The 22,183-nt window shown below is 36.4% G+C and overlaps 3 protein-coding genes and 1 pseudogene across 3 annotated transcripts; all 4 read right to left on the reverse strand.

The window, feature by feature from the left end:
• Positions 1-19: 19 nt before the first annotated feature.
• On the reverse strand, positions 20-2,382 carry LOC120203512 (cationic amino acid transporter 1-like). Its single transcript, XM_039203796.1, has 2 exons — positions 2,333-2,382; positions 20-1,841 (listed from the first exon to the last, which is right to left on the reverse strand). The coding sequence occupies exon 2, from the start codon at positions 1,826-1,828 to the stop codon at positions 35-37; it is 1,794 nt and encodes a 597-aa protein (XP_039059727.1). The 5' UTR covers positions 1,829-1,841; positions 2,333-2,382; the 3' UTR covers positions 20-34.
• A 5,499-nt stretch (positions 2,383-7,881) lies between these two features.
• On the reverse strand, positions 7,882-16,228 carry LOC120203513 (annotated as a pseudogene).
• A 1,274-nt stretch (positions 16,229-17,502) lies between these two features.
• LOC120203566 (probable WRKY transcription factor 20) lies at positions 17,503-18,813 on the reverse strand. The gene is made up of 2 exons (XM_039203827.1): positions 18,662-18,813; positions 17,503-18,268 (listed from the first exon to the last, which is right to left on the reverse strand). Exons 1-2 carry the CDS (start codon positions 18,811-18,813, stop codon positions 17,812-17,814), a joined length of 609 nt encoding a protein of 202 aa, XP_039059758.1. The 3' UTR covers positions 17,503-17,811.
• A 2,563-nt stretch (positions 18,814-21,376) lies between these two features.
• LOC120203515 (photosystem I reaction center subunit psaK, chloroplastic-like) lies at positions 21,377-22,077 on the reverse strand. The gene is made up of 3 exons (XM_039203798.1): positions 21,935-22,077; positions 21,776-21,856; positions 21,377-21,691 (listed from the first exon to the last, which is right to left on the reverse strand). The coding sequence occupies exons 1-3, from the start codon at positions 22,013-22,015 to the stop codon at positions 21,464-21,466; spliced, it is 390 nt and encodes a 129-aa protein (XP_039059729.1). The 5' UTR covers positions 22,016-22,077; the 3' UTR covers positions 21,377-21,463.
• Between the last annotated feature and the right edge of the window lie 106 nt (positions 22,078-22,183).

Below are 22,183 nucleotides of genomic sequence, written 5' to 3' on the forward strand. Positions count from 1 at the left end.
TCTCAAAAACTAATGTTAATTTATAATAATATTTTCAATGGTCAACTTGTGATGCTCCTCCAACCTCAATGTTTGTAGCAGTAGCCATTGATGTTGTATCAGCAGTTTCCTTAGCTGCGTCATACGAAGCATGTAGTGCGATGAACACATAATAGACCAGCAAGAGCAATGTCCAGGTTCCGAATCTCATATACGACGCACCGTCGATCGAAGCCATGATGAACACGTTAATGGCGATCGAAGCCGACGGTATCCAAGGAATTAATGGCACACCCCACAGCTTGGGTTTCTTTGCTTCCTTCACCACCAATTTTAGCCCGAGTGTCGCTAGGAACCAAATCAGGATGGTCACAGTAAAGCCGATCCATCCATTTTTTCCCACCGCCCAATACACGGCAGTAGCAATCGAGGATCCTACGATCAATACCAAGAAACCGATCAGCTTGTTTCGGTCGGAACATGTCGTCTCGCCTCCGGCATAGTAACATCTATTGAGAAGTGCCAATGCAACCAGTGAGAAAATGAACAATGTTGCTAAAGAAAGAAGGTTTGCCAACACGTCGAGGCTCGTGAAGAATCCGACGATGAAGTTGAAGATAGTCATGACGATTGTGGCAATAATCGGTGTTCCGGTTTTCTCGTTAATGGCCGCGAGAAACGGTGGCGCCATATGAGTTCGGCCTATGTGAGTGAAATACCGAGCTTGACCGAGCAGGTTGGCTAGCAAAACAGTCGTCATGCCCTTCAATGCACCTATTGCAACAATATAGTTCGCCCATTTCATGCCTACGGATTGGAATGCCAAAGTGAATGGTGCATCCACATCAATCTGGTTGTATGGTTGCATGAAAATCAGAGTAGCTGAGAGAAGGCAATACACTATTATGATAATCGACATGGAGCCTATTAAGCCGATCGGAATATCTCGACCGGGGTTCTTAACCTCTTCTCCGAGGGTCGCCACACCATCGAACCCGACGTAAGCAAAGAAGAGAACAGAGGAAGCTTTGAGAATACCATGGATTCCTTTAGGGGCAAAGGGTGAAAAATGCTTTGGGTCAGCCTTGGTTAAACCAGCAATGAGAATGAAAAGCAGGACTATTAGATGGACACTGGTGGTGGTCGAATTGAACTTTGACGACATTTCCGTGCTCAGACATGCGGCGATACAAATGATTAGTGAAATAGCAACTGCAATAGGGTCTAAGTCGTTGTAGCCTTCAGCAATTGATGAAACATGGAACCGGAAACTATCCGGATCTTGGTTGAACAGAGTAGCTAGATACGAAGTCCAGGACCATGCCACACTAGCACCGGGGACGACATACTCGAAAAGAATGTTTCCAGCAGCAATATAAGCAACGAAATCACCGAGATCGACTCTAAGATACGTAAACGAGCCACCGGCAACAGGCAATTCGACCGAGAATTCAGTGTAGCACAGAACCGAGAGCAGAGCAGTAATACCTGAAATAAGATAAGAAACCACAACAGCAGGACCTGCAAGATTCCTAGCAGCTTCACCTGTGAGGACAAATATTCCAGAACCGAGTACGGCTCCGATGCCGAACCAAATCATGTCCCACCAATTCAGGGTCTTCTTCATTTCGTGCCTACTACGATCGCGTATCTCGTGCAGCTCGATGTGGTCCGTGGAACGCGCCAGCAGACGGTCTTTAAGCCTGGATCTTGTGTTGAACAGCGCATTCAAATAGCTTTTACAACTCTGAAACGACTGTTCTGGCAAGAAATCTTGCTTGGTGCAACCACATCCCCTCTTCTTTGAACCACTTCCATTGCCATCAACATCAGTACTTTCAATTGCCATGCTATATGGTACTCTGAAAACACCCAAAATGCATCAGTTTGAGGAATTAAAACGACTAATTATCAAAGACCATGTGAAATATCAGTTCAATAATCATCGTTAACAAAAATGGGGGTTTTTTGTATGATCCCCATAAGGCCTAGCTCACCCTAGAGGAAGAAAGTCCAAGAAACTATTCAATAACAACGAAAATCATCTGTTATTCTCTAAAAATTTAGGGTTTTTTTCCAATGAATTCTGAGTTATTCTCTACAGATCTCATCAACCTATGATGCAAAAAAAAAAATAGCAAACAACTTCACCAAGAAAGCAGATTGCATGCATGCATTTAAATCCATGACAGATTCTATTCATTCACTGTGTTCTTCCATGGAAGATTCCATTTCTTTGTATATTATACAGCGATATATATATATATATATATATATATATATATATAAGTAAAAGAAACCATGATTTCATGTGTGGCTGAGACTGAGATTATACAGCTTAAAAAAACCATACCTTGAAAAGGTTGAAAGCTGAGCAGAAACATATGAATAATAGGTATCCGGAGGCTGTTAAATATACAATGAGATTGATTCAGGTTACCCTTTTTTTTTTAAAAAAAATGGAGAGAGAGAATGATGAATTCCTATGCATATGGTCAGCTTGATCCAATATAACTGTTTGATATTTTTATAGATGCTATATAGTTCTGTTTCATTAAGTAAGCTTGATCTCTACGTGCTACTGCAACTCACAAGGCTTTAAGTTTTAAAAGCCCAACTAAAAATAAACTATAGTTAGATTGATATTACGATGTTATCACTGTCATATTACACGTGAGAATATAGATTAATCATGCTTCAACGTTCAATATACTCTAATTTATAGATATCTTATGGATCAAGAAGTTAGATACTATATGTATTGTACCAAGAATTGCATGTTTGGAAAAAAAAAGAATATCGGTGTAATTTTGAAAAATTTTATTCTCGAATAATTTTAATTTATTTAATATAGATAATTATATTATCTATAAAGAATTTAGTATATCAAATAATTATTTTATATACATTGAGTTTTTAAAAAAATAAAGGGTAAATTACATGCTTACTCACTGAACTTTGTTTTCTTCCCTATTTCTCTCCGAAGAATGGCAACGTGGTTTTGCAAAATTACCTGATAAGCTAACTCGAGCAGCATTTTAGTTGACCCTCTATTCTATCATCTGGAATTCTCTTTACTAATCTCCGGTCCCATGCAGGTGGCTTCGGAGGCCATTAAAAGCTTTCTGTTGGCCGTTGAACCTATAATCCAACAGCAGGCTGAGGAGCACAACCAGCAAAGAAAATCCGAGAAGCTCGAGAAAAGGTTGCAGAAGGAGTTAATTTCACTGACCGAGATGGAGAAGAAGGTCGAGGGCGATGTGAACTACATGCTGAGCCCCAATCATCCTTTATCGGTGAAGAGTGCGAAAACCGAAGCCTTGAAGGAGCGAGTTGATACGGAGAAGGCCAAACATCTAAACTCAGTCCAAGAAAGCAAGGCCATGATTTTAAACGGTTTGAAAACTATCCTTCCCAATGTATTTCAGGCGTTAATGGGGTTCTCGAAAACTTGTGTTCAAGCATTCGAGGCCATTCACAGCCGATCACAGCCAGAAGAAGTTCCTCGGACCTCGGATAACTCGACAAACTGATTTTGATTGAACGATGATGAAATTGTATGAAATGTTTTGTGCCGGAATTTGTTGAGCCGAAGCAAAGGTCTTGCTATTAAAGAGAAGTTTTATATTAACACGAATAATCGCCTTCAATCTTGAAGAGCTTCAATCATCATTGAATCAGAAATTTTCATTGAAATCTTCATTTGCATCTAAACTTTTCTGACACTATTCAGTTGATAACTTCAACATCAATCTGTTTTAGATTAAAAAGACATCAAGAGATCAATTAAAGTTCTCCAACAGATAAACTAATACCTTCTTATAACGTATCTTCTTTACGGAGATGTGGCCGTGATGGTATTGAAGAACAAGAAGACCTTGGATGGGATTATAAGGTAGTTAGATGACTAGTTTATGGTATAATACTAAGCTGCGATTGCGACGGATGTTACAACACGTTCTATTTCTTAAAAATAACTATATTATTATGTTGCGGATGCGTTTTGCGTGTCACGATAACCTTGAAAGACATTACGATGCGATAGTCACACTATGTTGCAGCCGCAAGCGAAGGACATAACAATTATTGCAGACAATTCTCTTCCATGGAAACCCAATGCAAACAAAAGTGAGCAGGCCTTCTTGTCCGAAATCTTGCCCTCCCAACATCGTTCATGTTATGGGAAGAGGAGCAATTTTGCAAAGCTTTTTAGTGCGTTGTCATGGAAACAATCTTCTAAATCCCTTAAGCTTGAGAGTGATGATTTCCAGCAAGGGTCTAGTGAACCAAGCAAGCCTGTAATTCATTGCATTACTCTAAATAAGCTATAAGTGGCCGAGCAGAGGGAAAAGTTATACTTAGCCCAGACATTGCATAAATGCTTGCTAATTGTCTTGTAAACGACCAGCAACAGAGTCGTCGTTCGCATGCGGCTCGGAGCCACAGTGGTGTTGAAAAATTACATGATAAGGTAAACATCACCATGATCTTCATACAAGTATTAGGGGTGTTGCTCAAGCAGCCCTTTAGCTTATGCATCTCCTCTAGGGGTGCACAAAAAATTCGAATATCCGAAAAAAATATCCGAAACCGGTTTTGGGAAAAACCGGTTTTTTTTTAACCGGATCGAATTTTTTTAAACCGGTTATTTTAACCGGTTTGGAGAAAAAAACCTAGACCGGTTTTTTTACCGGATAAAAAACCGGTTTGAAAAAAACCGGTTAAAAAACCGGTTTTTATCCGAAAAAAAAACCGGTCTGGGTTTAAAAAACTAGCCGTTAATATAGCCGTTGGGGGGGTTTTGTGACCGTTTTTTCTTTAAAAAATTACCATTTTACCACCCTAAACATGTATAAATAGGTTGGGATGTATTTGGTTAATTACAAATTCCTCAAATCTTATTACACAACACTTAAACATCTCTCAAATCTTACTTTTGTAATTTTTTGTTCATCATGAGTAACACGGCTGAATCTTCCGTCGGGGGGAAACCTTGAAGTCGTGAGAGTGATCGAACACACTCGAAACAAAGACATTTGGGATCACTACGATTTATGTGAGATGTCAAATGGCTCGAAGAGGCGCGTTGTAAACTTTGTCTAAAGTTTCTTGCATCGGAAGGAAACACAACGTTGAAGAACCATTGACAAAATCATGCAAGGCACTTCGCTCAAGATCGGATCCTAGTCAATCGAATCTTACACCGCAAGGTGGTGTTTTTGTTTACGACAACGAAAAATTACGAGAAGCGTTTACAAAGTTCGTGATTACAAAAGCATTGTCGTTCGACCACTTTGATGATGAAGATTTCACGACACAATTCAACAACTAATGCAACCACGTTATACTCAAAGTAAGTCGTACTACCCTTAGAAGAGATGCTATAAAAATGTGCGTACGGCGAGGAAAAATGATTTTAGGATTCCAAGAACACCGTTATGGTGTGTCGCTTACATGTGACGTTTAGAGTTCCCCTCATAATACCGGAAATTCTTTTTTAGCCGTTACGTCACATTGGTTAGATCAAGATAATTGGCAAATGATGAAAAGAACAATCGCGTTTGAATTATTCGGTGAGCCGCATACCGGTGTTAATTTATTTACACTTTTAAAAAGGGTAATTTGTCTTTATAAATTAGAAAATAAAGTTTTTTCTATATCCTTTGATAATGCATCGAATAATACAAACGCGGTTCCAAGATTGAAAATATTACTTTCACCGATTTTAGACGGTGCGTTTTTTCATACCCGTTGCGTTGCACACATAATTAATTTATCCGTGCAAGCCGGTTTGGAGGTTATTGAGCCGATTAGATTAGAATTCAAACAATGATAAAATCGGTTCTTTGTAACAACAACAAAAGACTAAATGATTATAAACGATTTTGTAAGTCCGTTAATAAAAAGCTTTGGGTCCTAATTTGGATTGTCCAACTCGTTGGAACTCAACTTGGATGATGATGCATACTGCCTTAAGGCAAAGGGAAACATTGCAAACATTTCACGATCGGCTTTTCGAGAGGGGTCATGTCCCAAACATTTATCCAGATTCGAGTTGGGAAACTATAGCCAAAATAACCGATTTGCTTGAGGTTTTTAAAAATGCAACAACTTTTTTATCCGGTGTTTTTACCCTACTAGCCCGTTGGTTCTTAATCAAATATTTTTGTTGGCTACCCGACTAAATGACTTTGAATTTGAAACCGAAGTTTTTCAAGAAATTGGCTTTGCAATGAAGGAAAAACTTTTAAAATATTTTAAGGAGATTCCCCCATTTTTACTTGTGCCGCCGCTTTAAACCCAACGTTAAATGTTGGTGGGGTTGAAACACTAATTGAACAAATGCGTTGCTTTTAATCTAACCGATGATGAACCCAACTTGTCCAAAACCAAATAAATTATTTTAACAAATGTTTTCGAGACATGTTTGCAATTTATTTAAATAAATACGAATCAAGTAGTGTAATACACGATCAAATGAGAATGAATGCGGAATCATCTAGTAGACGTCCAAGTAACATAAATTTGAATCTTTTTAACACTCTTGTAAATTCTCAATCCAAACGATCATGTACTACCACCCCAAGTAGCGAGTTGGGAAATTATATGTCATGCGATTTTCTATCAAAAATGACATTTGAAGAGTTTGAAAGTTTGGATATTTTGGCTTGGTGGAAAGAAAAGGAAGCACAATTTTCGATTCTAGCCGCCATGGCCCGTGATTTACTAACCGTCCAAGCTTCTACGGTAGCTTCGGAATCCGCTTTTTCTGTTAGTGGCAGGGTTATATCGCAACGGAGATCAAGACTAAGTCCCGAGTCGGTGGAAGTATGCATTTGTTTAAAGGATTATTGGATGGAGCGGCTCGTAAGCAACATATCACCACCCTAGAAGATGCAATTGATGCCGATTTGGAAGCAAACTTACACATTGAAGAAGTCGAACTTGGAATATCCCCTCCAAACGAAGAAGGCGAAGATGATGAAGAAGAGATGGCAATGTAGTTTATTTTATAACTTTATTTCAATTATCGTAAACTTTGTTTCAATTATCGAACTTGAAGTTTTTAAGTATTTGAATTTATCGAACTTGGAAGTTTTTAAGTATTTGAATTTATCAAACTTGGAAGTATTTAAGTATTTCAATTATTTTGAGTTAATTAAGTATTTCAATTAAGTATTTAAATTTATCGAACTTTGAGGTTTGATGCTTTCTCTTTGATTCTCTCTTGATTCTAGTTGCTTGATGTTTCTTGTCTTTGATCAATGGCTTCTAAGCTTGCTTAAATACACTTTGAATCACTTCTAAACTTTAGTGATAATTAATGAAGATAATATAGCCGTTTAAGTGTGAAAACATTTAATAAAAATGCTTGGAGCGTGGGGGAATCGGTACCCTCATAGGGAATCGGTTCCCTAAGTGTAAAATTCAAATATTTCGACTGTTGAATAGGGGGAATCGGTACCCCCTATGGGGGAATCGGTTCCCTCCGAGCATTCTGGAAATCTCGGAGCTAAACCATTCAGTGAGGAATCGGTACCCCCTTGGGGGGAATCGGTTCCCTATGAGTAATCTGGAATATTAAAATCGGTTTTTTTATAACCGGTTTTTTTAAAACCGGTTTTTTTAAAACCGAAACCGGTTACACCGGTTAGGATATCCGGCCCTCCAAACCGGTTAAAAACCGAACCGGTTATTTTATAAACCGATTTTTTTTCTATGAGAAAAAACCGGATCGGATAAAAACCGATCCGGATCGGATTGAAATCCGACAAATGTTCATCTCTAATCTCCTCTATGGCATCATTTGGAGTTCTTACTAATCTCCGATGCATGCAGATGGCTCCAGAGACAATTTAGAGCTTTTTGTTAGCCATTGAATCTAAAATCCAACAGAAAATAAATATAACATGAGTCGATATATAATTATAATATATATAACATGCATCTCCGTTCACCAGGAAATTCAACTCTTCTACTGCTGTCAATAAAGTCGAAGAATAAAAAAAAAAGGAACTTCAAAGGTAAACGTTAAAGACAGATCAATGCAACCTCGTTAGTTCCTCGACTCTCTTGGAAAGCTCCTCCACTGAAACATTGACCGCCTTTGAAATCTCCTCCATCTTACCACGGCTCAGATCAAGGAACGATTCGATCAAATCACCATCCAAAAAGTTGTTCGCTTCTGCAGTTCTCTTTTCATTGTTGAATGACCTCCATTGTTAATGGTTCAACCCTCTAACACCCTTTATGACCTTTTTCAAGCTCGACTGCAGCTTCTCCAAAAAGATGTACTGCTCATGAGGAAGAGAAGCAACGACACCTATAACACCATTGACTGTGCCGAAAATGACTGTTGGGATTTGGCCCACATCGGAATCTGGGGATCGCATGACGAGAGAACCATGACGGAACCGATTGACAAATTCTCCAAGGTGGTACTCACCAACCACCTCAAGACGTCCACGTTCCTCATCAGTGGTCCCTTCACTATTCTTCCGGACAGTGAACAAGTTGAAGTTGTTTTCAGCACCGAGATAAATGTCATCATCAAGAATCTCAACAGCTGACATCCAGTTGGCATTATAGTCACGAGCTCGTTCCTCGATTGCACCTTCTTCGTGCTGAAAGAAAAGGAAGAACGACAAGATTGAAAAATTGCATGTAAAACTTAACACGGTATGAAGACTAGTTACTTACCTTGTAGATCAACAAGGAAATTGATTTCATTAAATCACAGACAGAGATGAAATCACCATGAGTTTGTACATACAGGGCAAGTATGTGCCCATGATGCCCACATTCAGATTGTACTTCCCGGGTGCCATCCTCCCGAAGCATCCACTTGTATAGTTGGATCTTTTGATTAATAGCAGCCAGTAGTTTTCCATTGAAAGCATTTAGAGAGTAAACCGCCCCCTTAGTTTCCTTTTCGGCAATAAGATGTAGCTTCCCATCTTCAACAACAAAAACCAATATACGGCCCCGTAAAGGAAGTGCAGGTTTAGAATTTTTTTATTCGCATCAAAAGCCTGATTTAATACAGATATTAAAAAAATATAGAAAACAAGAGATGGCACCTTTGTTGGCTCATTTTCTTCTGGCAAAACATATGCAGTCCCCACACAGTAATATACATTAATGTCATCCGAGAACGAACAGCTAAGTTTGGAGCAACCATACTCAAAAGTATCAAGAGGGTAAGTCGAGATGAAGTCAAACGTTTGATCATCTATCAGGCGGATCAAATGCATTTCAGACTCATCGGCACTAGACTGGTTTTTCAAACTACATATTGCAAAAGTACGAGACTGTTCTTGATGGCAAATTCGACGTGCATGCTCACCAAGTGGGATAGTGCGGATGTGAAGCTTCTGAATATCATCAATAGTGCCAATAATAAGTTCTTCTTTTGCAATTGCAAGGCTGGAGAAAAAAGATGGCTCGGTTAAAATAACATGGTCTAAATATATACAGATCATATGAACCAATAAAATGCCTAGGATATTTTTTCTTCCCAAGTTAAAAAGTTGTTTCAAGCAAGAGAACAAAAGAAGCATACCTGTCTGGAAAAGCAGCAGAGTTGAAAGGACACATATGACTGACTTCCTTCAGATTGACGTTGCTATAGAGCAGTTTTTTGCTACTACTATAAATGACAGTTGGCCTATCTGATGCAGCAAATACATGTGTGGAATTCTTGGAGGAGAATGTACGAAGCGTTATAGGTTGTGTCCCGAGAGAAACCTTTTTCCGATCTGTTAACTCACCACTACTCAAATTTAATTGGAAATTTAGAAGATGGCCATCTCCAATGGCGCACAACAAGTAAGCGATCTGCAAAAGGGACAAACAAACAAACTTCTAAATATATTATGAGAAAAATATTACACTACAATGTATGGCATTGGGAACATAGAAACATAAATGCCAAATATCATAGTTCCATGTGACGAACAGATCAGTCCAAGATGAATAATCACAAATATCAGAAGAGACTCAAAATATAACAGCAAGATGAGAATAAAACTGAAGAAATATCAAATAAACTTGTACCCATTCAAACATAAAAAAGAGAGCAAGATAAGATTAAATCTGAAGAAATATCAAATAAACTTGTACCCCTTCAAAGGTGCAAAGAAACTGAACGAGGAATAATTTCTCCTCCCAACTGCTCATTTGTGATGAGATTCAGGTGTGGGAGTGAAAATATTCGCACACTTATATCAGTCCACATTCCAACGGCAGCCAACTGCCTGGAGTTAGGGTTCTCACCAATGGGGTTAATGTTAAGACATGAGATTTCATACTCCAACTGCGCATGTTTTGCTTCTGTCAATTTGCCATCACCGATTTCCAAATAAACCAAATGGCCACCCCCTGTTGCTAGTAAAATCTGTAATACAATTTTTTTTTAAAGATTTACATAGGAAGTCCTTTATACAAGAGGTGTTTGTTAATAGTAGAAAACGCAAGAGGATATTACATCAAACCTAAACATTCCATTGCAATAGCCATATAAAAAGACAATTATTTATCAGATTATAGAAAATAATAATTTGAACACCTACATACAAACTAAAATCCCATTTTCAACATTAAACTGTACAGGAAAAACTACCTGGGTAGCATTGGCAGTGGCGACATTGATCGAATACCCAGATGGTGCATTCCATTCATCCCGTAGCTCTCTAGATATTGAACTCACAAGCCTTACAGAGCTTGAAGTGACCTGCCATGATGTTCATCAGTCAAGCATGGAGCACATATAATATATATTTTTCATAATTATAGCTCTTACCATCAACTGGGTAAATAGCATGAGCCAGTGATCATCTCATAGAATTTTATTTGTATAAGATTAGAATAAAAGCTAGATTATATTGATGCTAACACTGGATTAAATAAGACAAACAAACTTCATCTACTGTATGCTCATTCTCACTGCTGCCAATATGATGGCAAACCTTACCTGTAGAAGTTGATTGTAGACCGCATCATGGCAGAACAAAGTCTGCACTTGAGAATTAAACCCATCAATCTCAGTTTCTACCAACTCATCCTCAAGATTCATAGCCAAAATACGTGTCTCACTGATAAAACTAAAAACCAGAAAGGTGTCAAATGGATCATCTGTAGAGGATCTCAATGACCACATTCCTTTGACACCTTGAAGTTCTACTGAGGCCTAACATGTATAAGTGCACTAAGATGTGAGCTGAGGCAAGTATAAAATAGTAAACTGGATGAAGTGTAAAGAAATTCTATATAACACAAAACAGACCTGTTCGTTGATTCCTATTCCATTTCGAACTATGCGAAGAGAACCATCTTTATAAGCTCCAGAGCAAGTTACAACTTGAACCTGCCAACGTCTCTCAAGGTCAACCACACAGAAGTCAACAATAGGCCCCATATTGACATATGTGTCTAAAACTTCTACAAATGAACCTTTTGCATCAGGTTGTAGATTTAACTTTATCAGCTGCATTAGTACACCAAATCATAACGCCAACGAAGAATGTTATTAACTTGAAAGGAAATACTAATGTTATTCACTTGAAAGGAAATACTAATTTAAAAGATGTTAGTAGAATAGTAAACCAAGAGAAATAGGAATTCTCTCTCTACTCTATTGGAGAGTTTGTTATTATGAGGGGAGAACCTAAGCATAAACATAAGTATCATAAGGGTCTGCAGGTAAACATAAGTATCACAAGGTCCCAGATTAAGTGTGTATTCCATATAATTATAAGCTTACGATCCCTCACTTACCCCTCAGGACTTATCTTAGTAATAGTTTAGAATCAGGTTATAATAGTACCCTTAAAACTTACTTCAGTAAGAATAATTCTGAATCAGGTTACATTGGTAATAGAGGAGAGTATGAAATATATATACCTGTGAATCTCCAATAACTTGAGCCAATGAAGATAAACGCATTATCAAGATATGATATTGTGGATGCAATAGAAGTTTCTCCCAAGAGTTCGATCTTTAGTCCAGTGACCCTGCAAGATGCACTAACTATATCTTAAGGCATAATTAAGCATACTACTTTAAAACTAAAATCAAGCTTTAATATTGGTATATATATGTATATATAGTTCAATCAATATTTTTCTCCAAACTGTTCAACAAGAACATTTGAAAAGAATAATTACATCTTACTTTTCTTTCTCATGGGTAATAACCAGGAGGTGAAGAAGACCAGCATGATTACCAAGCAAGTACCTAGAGCCATCAGCATCCACTCTTCCATATGCTTTCGTAATTGACTAGAAGTCCAATAAAAAATCAGTGTCAAATCCACAAGTGTGAAGTGTATTATCAACAGTACTTGGAAAACTTATGAAAAACACAAAAACAACTTGATAAGTAACCTACAGGTTTGATCGGAATTGCTTTGAATGTGTTGGCATTACAATAGACAACCGTTTCTTCCCCAATAAAAAGAACACCACAGAGAGGTGGGGGCACAGGAATGAGCAAATCAGCTCCATTGTCAAGATTGTTTTGGGACCATGGTCCCTCAACAAAGTCCTCCTTTAAAGCAACCTCATATGTTTTAACATGACGTGCATCTTTGTTATCCTGTAAGAAAGAGCGAAAAATAAAAGGAAAAACATATGATTAACTCTGTATTTCGAAGTAAAACTTAGTATATGAAATAAATGCAAGAGAACTAGATCATTACAAACAAATATAACTGAATGACACAATCCTAATGACTCGAATGTAATGACATGCAAAAACACTCTTTCTTTAGTAATTTTAACCAAGTTTTCTGTAAGTATTTAGCTCAAGGCTACATCAATAAATTATTTTTTATGCCTAAAATAAGAAGAAAAATTAGTGAGAGGGAGAGGGAGTGCCCATAAGTCCACAATATGTATTTACTAGGAAAATGGAGACCTGGTATAGAACTACAATTGTAGGCTTTAAGCAACCGTAAAGAAATTTGATATCCAAAACTTGAAGTTCCTCAAGCCTGAACTATAGGGAGAAATCATAAGTACCAAGCATATTGCATTGAAGCGGTATCTGGTGCATATTTAATTGAACATAACATCAAGTAATATAAAAAACTAGGTTTATAATGAAATATAAGCCACAACTATAACTGTAGCTAATCGATGAAAATTAGATTATTTTAGCAAAAAATTAAGCAATATGTAACAAAAAGAATCTTGTATTTGTCAGAATGACTGGAAAAGAGGAAAGAAGAATACCTTATATTAAATGCTTCTTTTTTTTGATAGGAATTGAAGGCCTCATTAAAAACCTCCTTCTTGATTATAGAGACTTAAAGAGAAGCTCCTTAATCAGCGGAAGGAGGAAAAGAGTGCCTTAGGATTTCATTGAACATAAGAACACCAAAATACATCCAGATATCGACCCCGTACATAAAACAAAACACCATAAAACAACCAAAAAACACCCCCATAGCAGCAACAGTAGCTCAACCTAATATCAACCACAACAGCCTCTAAAGGACTGACCCAACTAAAAGTCTAACTCGACTCGGAGAGCACCAGAAAACAGAACACCTAAAAAAGAGAGAAAAAAATGACAGTTGACTCAAACCATAGTATCCAAAATAAAACACAGACATCCAGGAGCTTCCATCAGAAAACCAAACTATAGACTCTGGCTCCAAAGCTGGAAAAATGGAATCATAGTCTGGCTCCCAGAACAGACAAATCTCCCACACATTGAACCTTCTACTGCTGCTTGATTTGGCTGTATCAGGCCATTAATTGGGGACCCGAAACTTTCTCTGCTAACCCCGATATATCTCTGCCATCCAGCCTATCAACCACCGCCCCAACCTGTTGGGCATCCCCATCCTGGTGGGCCTCCACACCCTTGGAACTATTAAATGCTTCTTTGAGTTGCCCTTTATTATCGAACGAAATAACCTGAGACAACAAAAAACCATAATGCACAACATTTTCTGGAAATGCAAATAGTGTACAAAAAATTACATAGACTTTATGATGGAATTGCAGCATCTGGAGCTCATACCTTAAACAACCCATCATATAGATGAAGTCCAATTAACCTACAATAAGGATCTATTATGCCAATCTGCATAGAATGCAAAGAAGTGGAAGGAATCAACGATTTTTTATGGAGAGTTTGACGAAAATTATCCTAAACAACTTTGCAGTGTTGAGAAACATTTGCATCCACAGCAGGTATCAGTTTCTTATGAACAAAAATTACCTGTCCATTGTCTGTGGGGCGACCAATACGGTCTGAAACATCCCCCATAGCTCTGCAGGCAATAGCACATGGTATAAGCTTCAATAATGTTTACTAAAAAACAAAAAACAAAAACACACCCCACAAATTCTCGTAGACTTCATCATGGCAAATTGCATCACTAAAAGACTTATATCCAAAATTTTGAGGAAAATAACAAACAGAAGATACAAAGCAGAAAGACGAGATAAAATTCCCCACAGCTTTATGCCATGTACACACAGCATCTGTCCTCATCATCAAACAATGCAGGTGCAGCAGCATAAGAAAAATTGTGTCAAAGTGTAGGAAAAATGTTAACAAACAATAAAGGTATTAAAGAGAAGAATTCCCCACAGATATTAGTAGAAACAAAATCATAACTAATCGAACAAGCAAACAACTAAGGCTCATCTTTAAAAATAATAATAAACTAAAGGTGCACCCAATGTGAGATTGATACCAAAAGCCTAAAACTGATCGTTCAAGGCAGAATCAGTGCTGCAATACAAAGTATGCACACATCAAGTCGGACAATCCGACAGATGAGCAAAACAACAAAATGAATGTAAGTAATGTGTACATATTCTTGTTTAAACCTTGTAATAAGCTCAGATGTCTCAGCATCCCATTGGACGACGCAGAATTTGTACCGTTCGGTCGAAATAAATAGAAAATCCTAAGTCCCACCCTGCAAGGTATCACATAATATATATCATTAAATCACAAATTATCACATTAAGTCTGAGGAATATGTATAATAATTATAGTAATAAAGATATTTACTCACATGAGGACGGAAAAGTTCAAGTGTAGCAATTCTTCCATATATTGGCACATCCAACATAGGCTGCAACACAAGGCAAGACATAAGAATCATAAATGCAAATACAACAACAACAACAACAAAACCCTATTCTCATATGTAATGGGGTTAGGGGAGGTAGGATAGTAAGTTGTCCCCAACGCCAGGTTGAGAGCAGCTTCCGTGGAAGACTTCCGGCAATCAGAAAAATTTTAAAATAAAGATAAAATACAATGCATGTATAAATAAATAAATAAATAAATACATAGTTGAACAGTCTTCATATACAGTCTTTATATGCGCATCTGTAATGGGAAGTTATCCCTGCAAATAAATCCCTACGTACAAATCTCTGAATATAGACAAAAAAAACATAAGTCCCGAATAAATTTAAAAAACGAAACATGAGAAGGATATACAGAAGTCAGTAGTTGCAAGCTACGATAAAAGAATAATGTCAAATGGGTTAAAACCTAAACTAATGCAATACGACTCCGCTATCCTAGTTCTAACCCTTCAAAAATTCCCATAATAGAAACGTATTAAAAGTAAAAGTCAAGAAAATTACTATTAATGCATTAAAAAGAAGGCAGAGATGCTACACCCTATGGTTGTGACCCACGCTACTCTGTTACCCTGGTCTTTAAGTCTTCATACTTTACTATCAGAGGTCATGTCCTCGATAAGGGCTAAATTCTTTAAATCAGATCTCAAGCAGTCTACCCACTTACAGACGCCTAAAAAGAATCATAAATGCAAATGATTATCAAAATTCCACTAATTGACATATCAAATTCCATTCAAAATAGGCACCTGTAATCCCTGCTGGGTAAGCAAACTGATTTCGATACGAGTACATCTCCTGCGAGCAAGCAGAATAAAATTTAATCGAACGAATACTAAAAGGCACCTAAAAGAAATTGTTCGACTATGTTAAACCCTAACATTTTTACGATCACAAAAATATGGAAATACATAATAATCGAATAGAGAAAGAAAATTACGTACGCAACGATGAGATTAAGCTCTTGAGGACTGGTGAAGTTGCCAACGCAAGAGTGGGTAGCGTTCGTGGGCTTGTGAGCCGTCACGACGTAGTTCCATACACTCATGTTCCTTTTTGTCTTCGGATCTCTATACCAAAGCGCCAAGCCCTAAGGGCAAGTGTATAGCAGCAGAGTTTATTTGTTCTTTTTTTAATTTTTTTTCTGGAAAGATTGCGAAGCTTTTAGCCTTCTGGCTTCTGGTGTGGTGGCTTCGCTTTGTTGTTGAAGAAAGAAATGCTGCTGCTGCTGCTGCTGCTGGAGGGCCTTGGCGCACGTGTAAACGGTATTAAGGTAACGCCGCATGGTTTAATTGCTAGCTTTATGTTACTTTTGGTTCACGGAATATAAAATTATCCCGGGAATAAGATTAACGTAATGTAATATTACCTAACACATTACTGATAATATTACATTATTGTGTTTGGTTTGTTTGGCAAGAATATAAGATTATAGTGTTTGGATGAAAGAATAAAATATTACTAGAATGAATATTTTATCAAATTATTCTTATTCTATATTTTTTAACAAGTAAAATTCTAAATATTTAAATAAAAATTATTTATATAAAAATTCATCGATAATATATTACTTGAGTATTTAAATATATCATGTATTATTTTAATTTTAATTAATATTAAATTTTACATAATTTATGTAAAAATATATTAAAATTTTACATCAACACAATGAACGAATCAAAACTGAACAATACTGTCTTTCCCGGGAGATCGTCAACATTATAGCATACGAAGGGCCTGAAAGAGTGGAACGTCATGAACTTCTAGGCAAATGGAGATCAAGGTTTATTATGGCTGGCTTTACACCCTCTCCATTAAGCTTATTCGTCAACAATACCATCAAAACTCTGCATGGAGATGATGTTATTTGGAAAAAGAAAACATCACAAAAACATGAGATTAGAGCTTACTTTGTAACCATGTCATTTCTAGGGATGCAATGTAAACAAGGTGTTTCTAGAATTAAATGTTAGTGGTTAATTGTTGCAGCTTGTCTTGTTTACGTGTTTTCCACTCTGTAATGTTAACATTTCATAGTTATGGATATTGATAGGTATGGCTCATAAATATACTAGTAAAGAGGACAGGGGATGTGGGGGCGCAGCCTTGTGCCCCCGCGGTACGGTACAAGGTTAATTATGTAATTATGTACCAGATTTTTTATTATAAATAGAGATGTAACATAAACCTATGAGACATTGAATAAAACTTCTAGTGCTGCCTAGACACCGAAAACGTAAGCATATTGCCAAACCTCGTTAAAATTCTTATGTTCTTTCGTTTTCTTTTTCCGATTCTTCGACAGATATGTTCTTTTTGTGGATATGATGTTAGCTGGTCCATTTGCCTGAAAACGTTCACATTTTAGTTAAAAACGACGACAAAACGCTCACATTCTTAAGATATAATAGAAAATATATATTGTATTTCTTACAAATTCCATTACAAGAACTTGTTTTACAAACACTTTCCTGTGAAAAATAAAATTGTATCCGTTCCACTTTTGTACAAACTCCCAAGTTTAATACAAATAGTGATTGGCAACATAACAAAATAAGCTGAAATGGTAAACTAATACATACATATATACATATGTATATAGTAGGAAAATTCCAGATTTTCAGAAGACGAATCTTTTCTTTTACCAGTGAAAAAGATGGGGGGAAATGAATTGCTGTCCATATTTTTTATTCAGCCACCTTCATTGTTAACAGATTTATGGACCTGTTATTATTCTTCCCATGCTCTGTGGCAATGCATAAGAATGGTTTAGGGGTGCAATTCCAACACCACGCCCTTCACTCGGATTTTCTCGAGATCCATACTGATTCATGTCGCCATAGTATGTTGCCAGCGGAGTAGGTTGAACTGTGTTGAAACCATTCTGAGGGCGGTATTGGGCCAGTTCAGAATGCAATCGTTGATGCTCATTTGAAGTATGTTCGGGAACGGAATTAATGCCAACACCAAGATCAAGGCTGATGGCACCATTTTCTTCTGATCTAATCCTTGATGGTCCTGCTGTATCATGACTACTGGTCTTTGCAGTAGGCACATGCACATCGTGATTGTGTTTTCCCTCGTATGTGGTTATAACAGCTTTTGGATCATGAGACGCCCTCTCAACGTGTTTTCTAACAGGGCAACCGGCATTCGTGCACTTATAATAACTCCTACATGAATAAGCAAGCAGAAAATATATCATATAATGTAAGAAACCATAAAAAAATAAAATAACAAAAAGCTATGGTCAAGAACAGTCTTGTGCAAACGACTCTTGAATATGAGCCTTGAAATCAACAAGCAACGTAACCATACACAAAATAACAAAAATTATAAATAATGCTCGAAGATAAGCTGAATAAAAGATCCTAAAGCAATCAAGTATCATATCTAATTTATGACAAGGCATGAAAGCTAACATGCATCAATCAGAGTTTTATGCCGGTAAGCAGCCAATATGGTGTTTCAAAAAGCTGTATGTCGAAACAGATGAGCTTCTTAAAAGATCTGAATTGTAACTTATGACATTCTAACTCTATAATAATCGATTCAATGATACATACCTAGGATTAGGATTTCCTCGTACTACTTTTTGCCCATATTTGCGCCATCGGTACCCATCATCCAGTATATCAACTTCACTCAAGGTCTGAACAACAACGCGTGGTTCCCGGATTGGCTTCACCACAGTAGTGATATCAATCCCACCATCCATCTTCCTGCTCGTAGTTTGCTAGTAGCATTAGCAACCAGACAAATCCAAAAAATAGAAGCATAAAAGCGTCTACTGACCAATACAAATTAACAATACCTCCATTTCGAGAACGGGTCATCATCTTCAATCTCAACTGAAAACGTTCTGCTCCAATTATTATTATTTTCTCTGTAACTGGACTTGTGAAGATTTTCTGCTAGCTAGGGGTGTCAAAGAGTAAGTGTGGCCGCTTAGGTTTCGTTAAATAACCAGTACAGCACGCAATGCATCTAGTACTTGAAACTATATCTGATTTGCAATTAGTTTAGACTTGAAAAAACAAAACTCTGAATTGAAATCCCATCAGCTTAAACTATAGTTTTTAATTTTAGAAGAGAGAAATCCCTGGATTCAAACTAGTGCGAATCGAAAACGAAAAGTGAAAATCACAATCGAGAAAGTAAATGATAAACGAAGAGAGAAAGGCTCAAACATGGAAAGGCATTGCATGAAAGAAAACATTTATGCATTCCAATTCACACACAGAGATAAAAAATCGTTCCTCGCAACACTAAAAAAACCCAGATCCAAAATCGTTTCTTTCCACCAACAGAGAAAAAAAAACATTTTTCAAATAGGGAGAGAGACGAACCTGACAAGAGATTAGCAGATACAGCAACACATAAGAAGAAGTTCATTGGAACAAGAGACAACTCCTCATAACAACTCTCGCCAAATCGAAGAAGAAGAATATTTTCTTTCAGCCAAAGCAAGCTAACGGGAGGGGTATTTTAGCCAACAGAGGACGGGTATTAACAAATACCTAAGAGAGATGAGTGACTGATATTCCCAGTAAAACAGGAAAAAGAACTCACTGTTGGTATTCAATGTTACCCTCACTTGGGAATAATAACCATCCAAACGTAGGTATCTTAAACGGAAAAAAAGATTCCTTCCAAGAATGTTTTAATCCGTGAATCAAACATGACCTTAGTATTTTTTTCTTCCCTTCATTTACGTCATTCCGTTTTAATTATGTCATTAGATATAAAAAAATCATCATTAATTTAATGATTTTAATTTATTTAATTTATTATAATGAATTAAATTTTCTTTTGATTAATAATACAATTGACAGTATCTGTTCTAAAGACTCTAAAACATTTTATAATAAACATTTAAGTATCATGCAGTCGTCAGTGTTTGAATTCATAGCTTCTAAGAATAAAAATAATCTTCTTAATTACTGAAATGATTTGACTTAGGCATTTTATTGACTCAAATTAATAAAAGCATATGATTATATTAAATTATTAATCTTTGTAATATGAAGAAAGAAAAATAAACCATTCTAAGTTAACTTTTTTTTAATATTTTTTAGAATTTTAAATTATTTATTAATGTGATATAGAATAAATAAGTTTATATACAAACTTGAAGTAGGGATGATTATGGATTAGACCGAACCTTTGTCCCATCTGAATCTAACTCAAAAATTAAACTCTTCCGTTTGTATTTGATTTAATTCGAATTTAAGAAAATCTTACTCAAATTTAAAATTTTGATTTAATTTTTTAGATCAAACTTCGCACCCAATTTGATATATATATATATATATATATATTAGATAAAATAAGAAACTAATTAAAAAAAGTATTATTGTAATTATCTCAATATAACTCTAAACTCAAATATGATCCAACCTGATTCGAACTCAAATCCTTAAAATAAAAATCAATTTAATTGAATCGAGTTGAGTCGAAATCCATCAAATACAAGTGAAATAAGTATCCCTAACATGGAGTATATGTGAATTATTAATTTAAAATCGTTAAAAATCAATATTTTTTAATAAACATTTTGTTTAAAATGATGATCTAAACATTAATAACTAGTTGGTTTAGTGAGATGAACATTAAACCCTTCAAATAAGATTAAGAGTTTAAATATTAACATTGTAAATAGACCAAATTGAGTTGAGATATTGTTTATGTTGTATAATTTAAATTAATAGATTAATAAATCATATATATATATATATATAATTAACTAAAAATGGCAAGCTATAAATTGATAAATTAACCAGATATTTTAAGACAATATTTTTAAGGTAAATTATGTGTTTAATAACTAAATTATTAATTTTGACCCGTTTTAATATATAAACTTTTAATTTTTTCAAAACTTTAAAACTTTCGTTTCTGCTTCATTTTAGTACATGTTAAAAATTTAACTTTAAGTTTTGAAAAAATTGAAATTTTAGGCAATAAAACAGACTAAAATTGATAGTTTAAATACTAAAAGCATTAAGTTTTTAATGGAGAGATAGTAAAATGAAATGAAAACTAAACGCGGAGTATAATTTTGAAAAAATTTAAAAGTTTAAGTACTAAAATAGACCAAAACTTATAGTTTAAGTACTACATGTGTAATTTACCCTTTGCTTTATAAAGAAGAGGAGCTAAATTAGATTTACATATTTATGGATTTGATATTCTTTTGCTTCTTTAATTTGCGAAGGTAGTTCTTGTTCACTGTTCAGGAAACGATATGAGCAATGTTGGTGAGGAATAATCAAATTGTACAAAACTACAAACCACTTTTTATTGTGAAAATACACAGAAACGGCATAAGAACATGACTGTTGAAAACAGATGCCTAAATCTCGTTTCTAAAGAGCACCGATGTTCTTGAGCCCAAGCACCACCCCAACGCCGATAATGTGGCCAACACTGCCACAAGCCAACGTGTCTGCAAGAGTAAAACCAGCCGGGTCGCCGGTCTGCAAGCCCGAGTCCCTTGCTTCGAGCTTCAGTCCAGCGGTGGCCTTCCGGTTTGCCGATGGAGCCAACCCGAACCTCCCGGCGAACAACATCAGTGTAGTACTCGTCACCATTATCTGCTCGATACACCAGAACTAATTCAACCGGTAAGTGAAGCAAAAAAAGTGGGGGGATTCTAGGAAAATGAATGAAATCCTGACCAGATTTGTGGGAGATCCAATGAAACCGCAACGAGCACCTAAAGCACCATTTACCTTGCGCCTCGCCGGTTGAACTGTTGCCTGCTTGTTTTTTTCCACCCCACATGATTAGTAGTAATTTAGTATACCTATGAAAAGATAAGTGAGGAATTCACTAACCAGGGTCCTGGCTGGAGTTGCAGAGATTTGGGGTCTTAGCCCATTGAATTGGGGGAGTGTTGTCAGTGCAGTTACTGCCATTGTCGAAGCTCAAAGGGGGATGAATGATAACCAGAAGCAGATCTTATTTATTTTAAGTTTAAAAGGGTCCATGAAAGTAGTCTACAGCTCACTGGAGCCACATGAGCAATTTGTGGCTTTGGGAAGACGGATTTCGATACGCTTAGATATTTGCTGGTGGATTGGCAG

This window comes from Hibiscus syriacus, unplaced genomic scaffold (genome assembly GCF_006381635.1).
Source record: "Hibiscus syriacus cultivar Baekdansim isolate YM2019G1 unplaced genomic scaffold, ASM638163v2 tig00009942_pilon, whole genome shotgun sequence".
In the NCBI taxonomy this organism is placed as follows: Eukaryota; Viridiplantae; Streptophyta; class Magnoliopsida; order Malvales; family Malvaceae; genus Hibiscus; species Hibiscus syriacus.

Bases quoted from the DNA above. Each gene is read 5' to 3' on its own strand.
- LOC120203512 (XM_039203796.1), bottom strand. From the start codon at position 1,828: ATGGCAATTGAAAGTACTGATGTTGATGGCAATGGAAGTGGTTCAAAG.
- LOC120203566 (XM_039203827.1), bottom strand. From the start codon at position 18,813: ATGGATGGTGGGATTGATATCACTACTGTGGTGAAGCCAATCCGGGAA. The intron at 18,269-18,661 runs GTATGTATCATT...TTATTCATGTAG, and splicing joins CGAGGAAATCCTAATCCTAG to GAGTTATTATAAGTGCACGA.
- LOC120203515 (XM_039203798.1), bottom strand. From the start codon at position 22,015: ATGGCAGTAACTGCACTGACAACACTCCCCCAATTCAATGGGCTAAGA. The intron at 21,857-21,934 runs GTTAGTGAATTC...AAAAACAAGCAG, and splicing joins CAACTCCAGCCAGGACCCTG to GCAACAGTTCAACCGGCGAG. The intron at 21,692-21,775 runs GTCAGGATTTCA...TGTATCGAGCAG, and splicing joins TTGGATCTCCCACAAATCTG to ATAATGGTGACGAGTACTAC.